Source organism: Watersipora subatra, chromosome 7 (assembly GCF_963576615.1).
Source record: "Watersipora subatra chromosome 7, tzWatSuba1.1, whole genome shotgun sequence".
Taxonomy (NCBI): domain Eukaryota; kingdom Metazoa; phylum Bryozoa; class Gymnolaemata; order Cheilostomatida; family Watersiporidae; genus Watersipora; species Watersipora subatra.
In genome coordinates, this window is record NC_088714.1 from 23,868,382 (window position 1) to 23,884,889 (window position 16,508).

Consider the following 16,508-nt stretch of genomic DNA (forward strand, 5'->3'; position numbering starts at 1 on the left):
CCTTTGAACGGACATTAAGGAGAAATGACTAGTGACACTTTCTCTGCTATTCTGAAGTTGTGGGGTTTGAATGTCGTGTATTTGTGCCTAATGAGTAGACTTTGCAAGTCTATTCCTGGTCTAATATTGGCACGGAGTTCAATACAAACATGATGGACAAAATACATTAAAATGACACAAAAAATATTTAACTCAGAGTTTGTTAACACTGTATATAACAAAATACAAGCAGATTAGTTGTCACTAAGAAATTTTATAACACTTAGCAAATGTTATGCTAAGTGGTAGTTTCCTAGATGAGGACAGGAAACTGCTAATCCACATTTTTGGTCAGTGAACTGTCAGGAAATTCTTTCACCAACTCGCTGACCTGACAAGTCAAGCGGGGATGTTTACAGCAAAAAACGGAACTTCGCAATCATTCTGTTTGGTAAGGTGAGGCTTGTTGACAACTTCATCCTATCACAATACTCTATCGTGTGACTTTAACAGCCAATAAAACTAGAAGATGAGCTCCCTCAGTATTGTCTCTTACAAATTACAGTTAACAATGCGTGCTATTGCATCACTCCTCATAAACAGTAATTTACCTTCCATTTATGCTTAGTCATTCGTAATAAAGTTCTAATCTATACAGAGACAAACAACTCCTGTAGGTTCACCAATATGCTTGTCAAATATTACATTGCATTAGTACATACTTAAAATGAGTAAGTTTGCTTCATAATGAACACTGATATCGGAGGAGTTCACATAGGAAGTTAAAAACTGATAAGCCAATCATGTATCATTATGAGTTATTGAATCATCAACGACACGAAGCTAAGCAACAACTTGCCTACATGACAGACAAGTCAAGAATTATTTTAACCAAACAGGCTGTCGCTAAACCATTTCTCATAAAAACTTGTGCAACTCGCAATTTCACCAATAATCTCTTCACCTTATGACACTTGGAGACTGCAACTCACACCACATTTGATCAATAGTCATTTTATTTGAAAAAGGGGAAACAAATCCACACCATACGACTTTGAAAATAATTCACTGACTAGCTTTGATCGTCTAACCAAACAGCTGGCATTTCTGCTGTCCAATTAGTTATCGGCCAATTTTACCGAGTCGTTGGTCAGTTTTCGGCTCAGCGGTCACTTTTTGCACACTGACCAAAGCCTGATTTATCTTACTCTGAAGCTCTCGGAGGTTCCGTATGTGCAACAGTCTAAGTATCTTCACCGCTTCATCTGTTATATAGTCTACAAGTGAGCAACTGTGGCTAGAGAATTCTACTGACAGCTGTACATGTGAAGAGTACATGTAGGTTAGAGAATAATCTAATAACCACAGAAGTACTTGTGGTCAAGGCCTGTTTATCATACGATATTTAAGTCAAATCCTACATACACAGAACAGATCAATGCTCAAGCTAATAAAGCAATTTCAGAAGTTGTCAAGATCCAAAAACCGTAACAGAAGGAGCTTATAGTCCCATCTACAAATTGCATCGCATTATTATAGAAATTATGCACACATCGCATGAATGATCGACTGTCTACTTGGACATACTATGGAATAAATTGTGTACATACTTATTACACCAGCCAATCTTTTACGACTTAACACTTTAGATAGCTTTATGCGTGAAGCCACGCCAGAATAAAAAATATGTGCCTATACAAGAAAAAAATGCGTAAACTTACAAGGTCAACAAGACTATTACAATCAGTACAGAGCTATAGTAGGCACTGCTGCTAGTACAGTATGAATTACAAAAAAATAAACACAGTACATACAGTTCAACTTTAGCAAGAAGCTGCAGGTAAAATCTTCCGAAAATTCAATGTACAGGTGAAAATCAGCACTTTTGAATCGGCATGGCTAGCACCCATTTTTATGCGATAAACAGTGGACGCGTTTTAGGTGAACACGAGCAGCCGAGCCTAGCAACTTTTTTGCTGCGTGAGATTACCGTCGAGGTCTCAGAGCCAATATTGGAACCGTGCCTTAAGTATTAGACTAAATCACACTATATTACCAGGTTTTGCTGTCAACCACTGATCCACCATAAAACCTTAAAACTCAATAGGCCTAACATGAAATGGGTAACAAGCTGGTCTAGTCATGATTGCTGCTTGGATCTCGCAGCCAACAGGGGAACGACGCTTTAGCTGGATCTTCAACTACTACAGCCATCCATTAGGTAAAATGTAGCTGTGGATATTTGCTTGTGATACGAACAGCCTTCGAATGGTACCAAATGAGCATAAAATATCTAAAATGTGCCATGAACAGAGATTCTTCAGTGCATACAAGTTATATAATCGGCTATGAACTTAAAATATGTATTTTATGTAGATATTGAACTCTCGAGCGTAGAATAAAAGATGAACTGACAAGACTGAGTTATGCTCCCTTCCAGCAGTCTTCATTGCAACAAAATAACTGCTGAAATGCCTTATAAGGTGAATCACAACAAAATAACTGCTGAAATGCCTTATAAGGTGAATAACTACAAAATAAATGCTGAAATGCCTTATAAGGTAAATCACAACAGGTCATAAGTAACTGAAGTATCTTTCTAAGAAATAGACTGTAGAGTACAAAAAGGTTTTATGAATTGGTCAACAAGCCGCTTTAAAAAATACATCAAGATTGCATTTGGTTTGTTAATGAAGTTAACTTTCTTGCTGCTAGAAGCAGCAAGAAGATGCTGATGAACAGAAAAGCAGACCCAAATGTTCATTCTGTCTATGGATAGTCGCTGACTATCCACTAACAGTGAATGTTCACTGACTATCCCTTGTTCATAGCTCAGTCTAACTGTCCAAAAGACAATCAGTAGTTTTCTGTTTATAGAATTAGCCTTGTCATTAGTTTTTCACTCCTTTCAATACGTGTTCCTTTGTGTTATCAATGAGGAATGAATACATGCATTATTGCTGAAAGACGGTATTTACAGCTTTCACATATATGTTCAGAGCAGATAATTCCAAAATTACAAGAGATTGGCGATATAAATTTATACTGATAATATGCAAAAGTAAATCATACAACATTTCTAACTTCAGGTTTTATGCATGATGCTTTGGAATGGAATCAAAAGCCTGTAAAAATTGATAAAAATATTTCACAAATCATTTTAGAACTGATATATAAATCATTCTAACAAATTTCCGTTAAATACAAACAAATAATCATTTTATTTTATTTTAACGAAACGAGGTCACTATTAAATCAAAGGTACTAGCGTTCTTCTTAAAGCAACTCAAACACTTAAGGAAACTTTTGAGTATGTGCTTACTCTCACTGACAATAGGTTCTCAGGCTAGGTAATCATTTTCAACAGTCAATTATAAGCAGGAAAGAGCAACTTTGATTTTTATGCTGACTATTTCGATTTCCCTAAAATGATTTTCATAAAGGTAACATGCGGTTCAAATTTATATATTTTGTAAGAACAAATATCTGAGACTTATAAAGTCAATCCCTCCACATTCATAACAACTACCTTTTACTAAAAACCATTTGAATATGGCTACATATCTATTGTGCAGACAAACAAATTGTTTGTAATCACAAGGCATTTGTGTTCAAACTGTTTCTCGAGGATTCATTGTGAGTTTTAAACATAACATTTTAAGGTTGAGTTACAGCCAACTTTCTAAATTTTTAGTCATAGTAAAATACGTTTTTCAACTTGGCTCTTGGTGCTTTAATAGGCTTCGATAGAATTCACAAGTATTTTAAGATTCCCCAAGAAAGGGTATAAGCAACCAAAATGAGTAAATAGTGAGCAAACAACCCGTGAAAGCAAGATAGTTATACCATAAAAGTTCTTAGCATTGTATTCATTAGACCACAATTGCATATTTCACTACAAAACTTTTTATATTATCTCAACTAACACCACAGCCACAGGTTGTCTGCCAGTAACTGTCCTCAGGAAGTTTACATAGAAGGGAGCAAGTGTGTATGAAACGCTTGATCTAGTTATCCACCTAGCAATCAATATGGAGTAGTTAGTGTCTGCATAAACATTGATGGTGCTTTTAGATTGGGAACCCCAGGTCTTGGCACCAAATGAAATGCGATAACCCGCTACTGGTGGTATACATTATATAGATGTGCACGCTCCGAATAGGAATATTATTTTGGAGCTACTGGATTTTTCAAAATTACCTTAAAAAAGATATTGGTGATCCAATGTACAAGTATTCAAAACTAGGAAATGGTAGCTATTCAACTCTATATTGAAATTCTTTCATCTCATGAAAAGTATAATATTTTAAAGAAATTGTTTGCAGTGGTAATAAAATATGTGGCCAAATTTATGAATGCTTGCAAGTAAACTGAATTCGATGAATTAGACAATATAAACACATACCTGGCATAAAAAGATAAATTTAATAAAAATTCGTTCTTGTTTGCAACTAAAATGATAGAAGCTAAGACAGAGGTAATAAATCTGGTGTTTGATGTCAGCTGATATTATTTAAGCTATGACTTGCCAGAGCAGCTGTTTGCGTACTCTTTCTGAGGCTATTGAAATAGTTGTGAACAAGTAATTGATTTTTTTAATTCCATAACGATGTGATATCCGGTGGTATCGTCAACCATCTTTTTAAGATTTTTTCGCGGTATGCCTGGAATCCACAAGCCCTTAATTCTCACAGATAATTGCTTCAAATTTAAAACGACATACTATTTTGTACAAGTAAATATCTGTTTCATGATGCATTTTTACCAGCACATGCACTGATTTAAGTACAGACAGTTCCCAACCTACGAACGCGTTACGTTCCAAACGATTGTTCGTAAGGTGAAATTGTTCGTAAGTTGCTTCTGTTGTTTAGTGTAATTTTGTTTATATAATTACTCATACCCTGTCTACAAGTATGCTCTTTTGCCTCGTTTATTATCTACTGCCTGTACTGACTCTAGCTAATTACTTTACCAGTTATTATTGAGGCTAGATATTGCTATGTTATCATACCTATTTTTTTATGCGTGTTCAGTTCTAATAAAGTGGTTGCTGGGATAAGACAAGATTTCAACAGGTTATGGGCCCAGAGTCTTCAATACTTCGTAACTGATGGATATGGCAATGAGTGATAAATGGAGTGTAGAAAGGCTTGACAGTAGTAACTGGGTAACATGGAAGTTTCAAATGAAACACATGCTGTTATCGAAAGGAATGTGGGGCTATGCAGATGGCAGCAAGACTCTAAGTGGCAGTGCCGATCAAACAGCCAAGGATACGTTTAAAGAAGAGTCACAAAAGACATTTACTCTGATAGTTATGGCGATTAGCTCGTCTCATCTTTATCTCATAACGTCATGTGAGACACCAAACGAAGCTTGGAAAGCTCTATGTCAGCATTTCGAACGTGGAACATTGGCAAACAAACTGTTTTTAAAAAAGAAGTATTTCAGAATGCAGATGACGGAAGGAACCTCAGTATCCGACCATCTTAAAAGCATGAAAGAGATGGCTGACAAGTTGGCTGCCATAGGCTCTGCTGTAAGTGATGAGGACCAAATAGTAACTTTGCTTGGAAGCCTACCAGACAGCTATTCTACTATGGTGACTGCCTTAGAGGCACGAGTGGATGATTTAAACATGAGTTTTGTGCAACAGGCTTTGCTGAATGAAGAGTTGAAAAAGAAGGATGCCTGCAAAGAGGAAAGTAATGCTGCTTTGGTCACCACTCAAAAGTTTTACGAACAACGTAGTTTCAAACAGCGTAAATGCTTCAGTTGTGGCTCTCCGCATCATCTGCAACGTCAGTGTCCACAACGTCAGTGTCCACAACGGCGTATAGAGGACAGAAATAGTCATAGAGCTAACGTAGCTGATAAGAATGCAGAAATAAAGAGTACATCAGAGGAGACAGAGTACGTATTCACAGCCGATACAACACAATCTGGCAACAACAAGCAGTGGCTTATAGACTCGGGAGCCTCTTCACATATGACAAATCAAAGAGAACTTATGGTAAATTATACAGAGTTTAAAAAACCTGAATTGGTAAGGCTAGGTGATGGCCGAGCAGTGGAAGCTATGGGATATGGTGATGTTAGTCTGAAAATGCTGTTCAAAGTAAGTGCATCAAAGACCGCCACCTTAACGCACGTTCTTTTCGTACCAAATCTGTCATGCAACCTTTTTTCAGTTCGTGCTGCGGTCAAGAAATGTAGCACAGTCAAGTTTGCAAATGACAAATGCTGGATACGCAGTTATGATGGACAGTTGCGAGGTGTAGGATATGCAGCAAACCGACTTTTTGTGCTGAGTTGTCAACCACTTCTTGCAAACACCAATGAAAACTATACAGCTAGTGTGGCAAACATTGATCTTTGGCATCAACGATTAGGCCATGTAAATGAGCAACAACTCCAAACTATGCTGAAAGAACAATTAGTAGAAGGTGTCGAAACTGCTACAGGAAATGATAGACTGTCATTCTGTGAAAGCTGTGTAAAAGGAAAGATAACACGCAAACCATTTCCAAAGGCTAGTGGAAGCAACTCTACACGTAAGTTACAACTGATCCATAGTGATGTGTGTGGTCCTATGGAAACACAGTCAATAGGAGGAAGTAGGTATTTTGTAACTTTCATAGACGACTACTCACGGTGTTGCACAGTGTACTTTGTAAAACACAAATCTGAGGTAATGAACAAGTTTAAAGAGTTCGAAGCAGCAGCAGCTAACAGTTCCAATCAAAACATAGTAACCCTCAGAACGGACAACGGTGGTGAATATTTATCGAACGAGTTTTGTAATTATTTGAAGAGCAAAGGTATATCCCACGAATGCAGTGTTCCATACACTCCAGAGCAAAACGGTGTAGCTGAACGATTCAATAGAACATTAGTAGAATCTGCAAGAACAATGCTTAAACATTCAAACCTGCCTAACAAGTATTGGGCTGAAGCTATCTCTACTGCAGCATTTGTTCGCAACCGTGTACCTTCAGCTGCACTTAACAATAAAGTCACACCCCATGAGTTGTGGTATGGTACAAAGCCTAATGTAAAGAACTTTCGAGTGTTTGGTTGTGTTGCATATGCCCATGTAACTAGTAGCCTCAGACAAAAGTTAGATAGTAAGGCTATTAAAGCTAGGTTTTTAGGTTATAGCAAACAATCAAAAGGCTATAGACTGTTAGATGAAAATAGAAATAGATTTTTTACTAGCCGTGATGTTGTGTTCAATGAGTCTGATTTTCAATGCTCTGATGATGTGTTTTGTAGCCAACCTGTAAGCGCTTTTCAGAGACTAGATGTAGATTTGAATACAGTTGACACAAGCTCCAACACTCAAGAGTCTAACGTACAGCACCCTCGTCGTTCCTCAGCTCGTGAAAGACACCCTCCAGCTAGATACGGTATTGATGAGTTTGTCACCACAGTAGCTTCAGAAGATACCAGAACTAACTCAAACTGTGAGGCTAGTAACATTTCTGAACCAAGTAGCTTAGCAGAAGCCCTCAGTGGCGATCGATCAGCTGAATGGAAGGCAGCTACAGATAAGGAGTGTCAGTCATTAGTCGATAGCAACACATGGGACTTGGTAGACCTACCAAAAGGTAAAAAGGCAATTGGCTGCAAATGGGTGTTCAAAGTGAAACACAACAGTGATGGAACAGTTGAACGGTTTAAAGCAAGGCTGGTGGCCAAAGGTTATGCACAAAAATATGGCGTGGATTATGAGGAAACTTTCTCACCGGTAGTGCGGTACTCATCAATTCGAGCTATTCTTGCTCATGCTGTTGAAAATGACCTCCTAATACATCAAATGGACGTAGAAACCGCTTTTCTGAATGGAGAACTGAACGAAGAAGTGTATATGCTCCAACCACCAGGATTTGAACAGCCAGGCAAAGAAAACATGGTTTGCAAGCTGAAGAAATCTCTGTATGGCTTGAAACAGTCACCTCGCTGTTGGAATCATGCGTTCAACTCATTCATGGAGAAAATAGGATTCAAACAGAATGATGCAGATCCCTGTGTATACACAAATCCAGTCACAAAAACTGCAGTTGCTGTGTATGTGGATGACCTTATCTTAGTAAGTGAAAACAACGAAGATATGTCTTGGCTCAAGGAAAGTTTTAAATCTCAATTTAAAATGAAAGACATGGGTGAGATTCATTACTGCCTAGGCATATCAATCAGAAAAGGAAAGACAACTCTGGAAATGGACCAAAAGCAATACATTCAACAAATTATTAACAAGTATGGCTTGGGAGAAGCTCACACAGTTTCAACACCAGCAGACTCTAGTGTAACACTATGCAAAAATGATGGAGTCAGTCAACAAGTAGATGCCAAGCTATATCAGTCAATGACAGGAAGTCTTCTTTATGTGGCGCTGGGGACTAGACCAGACATCGCACAGGCCGTTAGTGCTGTCACCAAGTTTAATTGCAATCCAAACAGCTCACATCTGACAGCAGTAAAAAGAATACTGCGTTATCTGAAGGGTACAATGAATCATAAACTACAGTATAGTAAATTGCTTAGTGGTGAACTAGTAGGTTATGCCGACTCTGACTATGCAGGTGACATTGACAACAGACACTCTACATCTGGACAGGTATTTATGTTAGCTGGAGGGGCAATTAGTTGGATGAGTAAAAAACAGCCTGTGGTTGCTCTGTCTACCACGGAAGCAGAGTACATTGCTTTGTGTTCAGCTTCCCAGGAAGCAGTTTGGCTCAAAAGACTGCTTCAAGATATGCGACCTGACTGCAAGAAACCAGTAACAATTAATGAAGATAATCAAGGAACAATCGCTATTTCATCTAACCCTATTGCTCATGCTCGTACCAAACATATTGACGTTAAATATCACTATGTGAGAGAAGCTAAGGACAATGGTGACATTAGTATTCAGTACTGTCCAACAGAAGACATGGTAGCTGACATTATGACCAAAGTAATACCGAAATCTAAATACGAACGGCTGAGAGCGGCGATGGGTGTTGTGCCTTAGATGTATTGGATTGCTGAAATAGTTGTGTCAAAATTAAGTGGAAGTGTTGTTTAGTGTAATTTTGTTTATATAATTACTCATACCCTGTCTACAAGTATGCTCTTTTGCCTCGTTTATTATCTACTGCCTGTACTGACTCTAGCTAATTACTTTACCAGTTATTATTGAGGCTAGATATTGCTATGTTATCATACCTATTTTTTTATGCGTGTTCAGTTCTAATAAAGTGGTTGCTGGGATAAGACAAGATTTCAACAGCTTCAGTGCTATATTTTGTATTATAATTTATGTTTAAGGCCTATATAAGTATATTGAAGGTTTATATAAGTATGTTTAAGGCTTGTATAGTTAACCTGTATTGGTTTGTACTGAAAAAAATATTTAATAAAATGGAAATAATACTTTGGTGGACGCCGGGCCATGACACTGCATTTCTTATTTATTGTCCTTTCTATTATAATGTTGTTTTAATCGTTATGCTATCACTTATTGTTGTTGTCTTATTTTTTGTATGTGTTGTCCGTTTATTATATCGTTGTTTCACTCATTATGCTATTGTTATATCTGATATACCGTCATAACACCATCACTTATGGTCACTTAGATTGTTGTCATACCAACGCGCTAGCGGTCCTATTCATTCACCTTGTTAGCCGGTGTTCTTACCGTTTGCCGTTAGCCGGAACGGTTGATATTATTGTATATACAGTGCACCCTTGAGATACGATGTTAATTCGTTCCAGGGTTGGCATCGTATGGTGAAAAATTCGTATATCAGTGTATAGAGACCATTGTAATTAAACAATGCAAACACCCTCTGGTAAAAATCGTCAGCTTTTTTTTATAAAACTGTGTACATATTGACAATTAGCAACAAAATAGTATGGTAACTTTAGTAATTATAGTTACCTACAGTAACTGTATTGTATTTAGTGTAATTTAATGGTTATGATCTGCAATAAAACGCAAAATTATAATGTGTGTACCAAATGCAGTACGTACGGTAAGGAGTTCTTGCCTTCAAAAGGTACGCATAACATAAACTTTGAATTCACTTCAAGTAAGTTTAGCTTGCTAAACCTACACTTAAAACTAAGCTTTAGTATGTATCAACTTTTTATCACGAAATTTTATCATTCAGCAGTTCCTATCTTCACTTTCACTATAAACTTTAGCCTATCTGTTTGAAACCTTTTTCAACCTAAATCAATAAGGCCGAGCGATGCAGTTATAGAAAGCGGCCCCTCGCACACTTGACCATTTAATGGCTACCGAAAAGAAAAATAAAATTTTATTTTCTATATAGGACATACATACCTTTGGAGTAACGTGGCTTTAGCTGGTACATGTAGCAAGTAAAGCAGAGATGAGGCAAAAGCGTATTAATGCTAATTATGGTGCTGTACACTTGAAAATAAATTTAAAACGTAATGAATTGGAATTTTTTAGCAGGCTAAAAGAAGTTGTCCATTCCTGTCCAATTATTTTACCTTTTCTACGAAAAAATTGATGGTGCAATGCAGAAAATTGCTAGCTAGCGCTTGTAAAAGGATCCAGAGAATGTGGTACAGTAGTTTGTCTTGTATGAAATGTGCACAAGAATCAATGTAACCATACATACAAAGTTTGTGCGTATTTATACCCTATGGGGGGACAGGGCTTTAGCAAATTTCAGAAAGTAATGTGGATGCGTCAACTATCTTGAGTCGCTAGTTATATGAGTAACTTACATACATACATACGATGAATTGTATTCACGTAGAAGATAACAAGCCCATATGCAAAGACATGGTTAAACAAGAGAATAAAACATTAAATCAAAAGGAAACAAATAAAATGAATAAAATATGAAAAACATGCCACACAAGAGATAAATAATATATATTATACATGCATTGTTTTAATGTACCAGTCCACATCAGTAAATTAAACACTTGAAATATTTCTGCCAATGTGGGGTTTTTTGTATCTTCTACATCCTCGCCGTTACTAAATGGTTGCTCCTTTTGAATGCTGATCGCGTGCATGACCTAGCTCATTCAAATCTTCAGTCGGAAGCTCTTTCTTGTGCTTGCTTTAAGGGAGTTTTTGTTTTAATAATAATTGCAAATGCTGATTGGTTGCGATCATATTCCTTGACAATGTTGATAATACGGGTCCCTTCTTCTTATTTACGACATCCAACTTTGTTGACATAGAAATCAATTTTCCTTCGTTTTGTAACATTTGCATCGGTCTCAGATTCCATAGATAACGAATTAAATGTAGATACTTGTAGTTATATACGTATGCTGACTTAAAAGTTTATAGTAAAAGCTATAATAACGCTACAAATGAATATTTGCTCTCGCTTGTGCATTTTACACGAAATTTCCCACGCGGATATGAGAGAAGTCGATCATTGTGTCTCTTCTAAACATTCTAAGAGTGTTTTCGGCAAACTATATTTCGGTGTCTTTTTTATTTCGACGTGTGTAATGAGCACACCGACGGCCAAATTTTAACTCGGGCGAAACTTTTCTCAAATTCGTATGGTGAAATAAAATTCGTATAGCGAGGTGAAGATATCACAATGTTTGACTTCGTATGGTGAAAAAATCGTATATCAGGGTAATCGTATCTCGAGGGTGCACTGTAAATGAGTGCGCGCATTTAGTTGAGCAGAGCAAATAGCCGTATGCTCCTCGGCTGGTGAAATTTCCTTCGCTAATTAAAAGCTGAATGAAACTACATGCACTCTCTTATCTTTATTTATTAGTAGAGATCTTGCCAAGTAAAGGCCGGCAAATCTCTTTACAATACGTATGTAAAGTTCAAACAAAGTTCAAACAGATATTTCGAAAGTTAATCGAGTTACGAACAACGTACATGCGTTTGTATGTACCGTTGTTCGTAACTCGAATGTTCGTAAGTAGGGAACCGTCTGTAATACTTTATGCAAAACTAAAATTTGAAGTCGTCTTCCCTTTTAAATAATATAAAACAGGCCTGATAATATGGTTTGACATTTGTGTTTCTCTCATAAAGCAAGCATTGCTTACCCTAGTCAGCAGTGTGACACATAGTCTGTCAATGATGTATTTATCGAGTTATCAATTCGCACTGCCAAAATTATGCAATGTCCATTATGAAATTTAAGTATATGATAGTGCGTTTTCTGAATTTAACAATGCCCGGCAAGTTGATAACAGAGTGTAGATTTGTTGAGTATAATAACGATTCTTAACCCTTTCGCTGCCATAAACGCATTTATGCGTTTTCGTGGAACCACTGCCATAGACACATTATTGCAATTTTCCAAACAATTGAGTAGTTACCTAATTTTATTATTTGTTGACAACATAACCCACGGTCTTTAAGACTTTTATGAAATTGTTAATGTTGTCCGAAGATTTGTCTATAAAATTAGCCTAAAATAACGAAGCAATTTTAAACTTTTGTTTGAGAATTTCTAATCTAAAAACGAACATTTTTTTGTGTGAGTTCATTAATTACCGCGCGCGAGTCAGAAAACAGGTAATTAGTTATGTTGATGACATTATAGCCAATTCAGATTCAGATTTTCGTGATTATACGGATAATTAAAGCAGCAGAACTGTCTCTGATAGTGGTGAAAGTAATAGTTTTGTAAGAGTAAAGAACATTGTGGAAATCGTTTTAGCTTCGCATCGATCGTAGCTTCACATAGCTTTATCATCGCACAAAGTATAGATTCATTGAATTTTTGCATAGCAATGTTGGTTAAAATTTTGGCAAAATAAAATATCTAACAAAAATGTTATAGATTGGGATTGAAATTGAAAAAATGCTGTTTACATATCATGAAGCAATATCGGCAATTTTTGGTAAAATGGCTGGCACTTGGCAGATACCCGAATTTGTATGTGGATGGCGCTGAAAGGGCCAAAATGCTTCAAAAAAAGCAACTAAAACTCTGTTGTGTAGTTTGCTTGAAAGCAGAATATTACTAGCTTCTTAGCAAGTAGAAGGCTTTAGGAGTACTAATATGGCAGTAGATTCGATAATGATGCTATACACATATGCAAAGAATTTTTGTAGTAGCTGCCCACGTTAGTAGATGTCTAATCATCAACGGTAAACACTGATAAATGTGACAAGGAAGAATATGGATAGCGCAACGAGAAAGACTTTCTTACCTCCGGTGGCAAAGCCCATACTCAAAGTATCAAGGGATAACTTGTCTTGACTGGTAGAATTTTGCTGTTGGGAGGCTTGCAAAGCTTCTCGAGAGAGTTTCTCTTTGACAAGAGTGCAGATGGCCTGTTGAAAAAGTCAACAAACGATGATGAACTTGTGGAACACGCAAGACACTTGATAAAAAAGTTCCCTAGGTTAGATAAAATATTAATTCAAAACTTGAAAATAGATATTATTGAAATGACTGCCTTGGTCTTACCACACTTAATAGTAGAAATAGATTAATTCTTCCTCAAAGGGTAAATTTACTACTTGGTGTGCATGGAAATGGCTTTTAGAATAAAAACCTGCTACTACGACATTTTAGCGAAATATTTAACCAATAGGGAATTTAACAACTAATAATGCGAATGAAGTTTGAGATTTAGTTGCAAAACCACGACCTGCTACACATTGGATTTTCCATTTTTAAATTTTTGCTTCATTTGGCACAGAATTGCCAGTTCTAAGAGTATTTCGACAACAAGAATGATGTAGCATAAAGAGACCAGAAGTTAAAATCAACGATACTAATAAAAAGGAAAACTACATTTAAATAATATTTCTAACATGATGATGGGTGAGGACTGCGAATACATACCCTCTACACTACATTCTCAAACTAGGAAGGTTAGAGATCAAATACATACACTCTACCCTACACTCTCAAACTAGGAAGGTTAGAGATCAAATACATACCCTCTACACTACATTCTCAAACTAGGAAGGTTAGAGATCAAATACATACCCTCTATCCTACACTCTCAAACTAGGAAGGGTAGAGATCAAATGCATACCTTCTACACTACATTCTCAAACTAGGAAGGTTAGAGATCAAATGCATACCCTCTACACTACATTCTCAAACTAGGAAGGTTAGAGATCAAATACATACCCTCTACACTACACTCTCAAACTAGGAAGGTTTGAGATCAAATTCATACCCTCTACACTACACTCTCAAACTAGGAAGGTTAGAGATCAAATGCATACCCTCTACACTACATTCTCAAACTAGGAAGGTTAGAGATCAAATGCATACCCTCTACACTACATTCTCAAACTAGGAAGGTTAGAGATCAAATACATACCCTCTACACTACATTCTCAAACTAGGAAGGTTTGAGATCAAATACATACCCTCTACACTACACTCTCAAACTAGGAAGGTTAGAGATCAAATACATACCCTTTACACTACATTCTCAAACTAGGAAGGCTAGAAATCAAATACATACCCTCTACACTACATTCTCAAACTAGGAAGGTTAGAGATCAAATACATACCCTCTACCCTGCACTCTCAAACTAGGAAGGTTAGAGATCAAATACATACCCTCTACACTACACTCTCAAACTAGGAAGGTTTGAGATCAAATTCATACCCTCTACACTACACTCTCAAACTAGGAAGGTTGGAGATCAAATACATACTCTTTACACTACATTCTCAAACTAGGAAGGTTAGAGATCAAATACATACCCTCTACACTACACTCTCAAACTAGGAAGGTTAGAGATCAAATACATACCCTCTACACTACATTCTCAAACTAGGAAGGTTTGAGATCAAATACATACCCTCTACACTACATTCTCAAACTAGGAAGGTTTGAGATCAAATACATACCCTCTACACTACATTCTCAAACTAGGAAGGTTTGAGATCAAATTCATACCCTCTACACTACACTCTCAAACTAGGAAGGTTGGAGATCAAATACATACTCTTTACACTACATTCTCAAACTAGGAAGGTTAGAGATCAAATACATACCCTCTACACTACATTCTCAAACTAGGAAGGTTAGAGATCAAATACATACCCTCTACACTACATTCTCAAACTAGGAAGGTTAGAGATCAAATACATACCCTCTACACTACATTCTCAAACTAGGAAGGTTTGAGATCAAATTCATACCCTCTACACTACACTCTCAAACTAGGAAGGTTAGAGATCAAATACATACTCTATACACTACATTCTCAAACTAGGAAGGTTAGAAATCAAATACATACCCTCTACACTACATTCTCAAACTAGGAAGGTTAGAGATCAAATACATACCCTCTACACTACATTCTCAAACTAGGAAGGTTTGAGATCAAATACATACCCTCTACACTACATTCTCAAACTAGGAAGGTTTGAGATCAAATACATACCCTCTACACTACATTCTCAAACTAGGAAGGTTAGAGATCAAATACATACCCTCTACACTACATTCTCAAACTAGGAAGGTTTGAGATCAAATACATACCCTCTACACTACATTCTCAAACTAGGAAGGTTTGAGATCAAATACATACCCTCTACACTACATTCTCAAACTAGGAAGGTTTGAGATCAAATTCATACCCTCTACACTACACTCTCAAACTAGGAAGGTTAGAGATCAAATACATACTCTTTACACTACATTCTCAAACTAGGAAGGTTAGAAATCAAATACATACCCTCTACACTACATTCTCAAACTAGGAAGGTTAGAGATCAAATACATACCCTCTACACTACATTCTCAAACTAGGAAGGTTTGAGATCAAATACATACCCTCTACACTACATTCTCAAACTAGGAAGGTTAGAGATCAAATACATACCCTCTACACTACATTCTCAAACTAGGAAGGTTAGAGATCAAATACATACCCTCTACACTACATTCTCAAACTAGGAAGGTTAGAGATCAAATACATACCCTCTACACTACATTCTCAAACTAGGAAGGTTAGAGATCAAATACATACCCTCTACACTACATTCTCAAACTAGGAAGGTTTGAGATCAAATACATACCCTCTACACTACATTCTCAAACTAGGAAGGTTAGAGATCAAATACATACCCTCTACACTACATTCTCAAACTAAGAAGGTCAGAGATCAAATACATACCCTCTACCCTACATTCTCAAACTAGGAAGGTTAGAGATCAAATGCATACCCTCTAAACTACATTCTCAAACTAGGAAGGTTAGAGATCAAATACATACCCTCTACACTACATTCTCAAACTAGGAAGGTTAGAGATCAAATACATACCCTCTACACTACATTCTCAAACTAGGAAGGTTAGAGATCAAATACATACCCTCTACACTACATTCTCAAACTAGGAAGGTTAGAGATCAAATACATACCCTCTACACTACATTCTCAAACTAGGAAGGTTAGAGATCAAATGCATACCCTCTACACTACATTCTCAAACTAGGAAGGTTAGAGATCAAATACATACCCTCTAAACTACATTCTCAAACTAGGAAGGTTAGAGATCAAATACATACCCTCTACCCTACAC

The 16,508-nt window shown here is 36.8% G+C and overlaps 1 protein-coding gene across 2 annotated transcripts in view; it reads right to left on the bottom strand.

Annotated features, from left to right (window-relative positions):
• Positions 1–406: 406 nt before the first annotated feature.
• The window catches only part of LOC137399811 (RNA transcription, translation and transport factor protein-like), a 28,666-nt gene continuing 12,564 nt past the window's right edge, over positions 407–16,508 (bottom strand). For both annotated transcript variants that reach the window (XM_068086041.1, XM_068086042.1), the window contains exons 5-6: positions 13,159–13,282; positions 407–1,256 (exon numbers count right to left, since the gene is read on the bottom strand). In XM_068086041.1, coding sequence (XP_067942142.1) covers positions 1,102–1,256; positions 13,159–13,282 — 279 coding nt within the window. In that variant the 3' untranslated portion in view covers positions 407–1,101. The remainder of the gene's footprint in view (positions 1,257–13,158; positions 13,283–16,508) is intronic.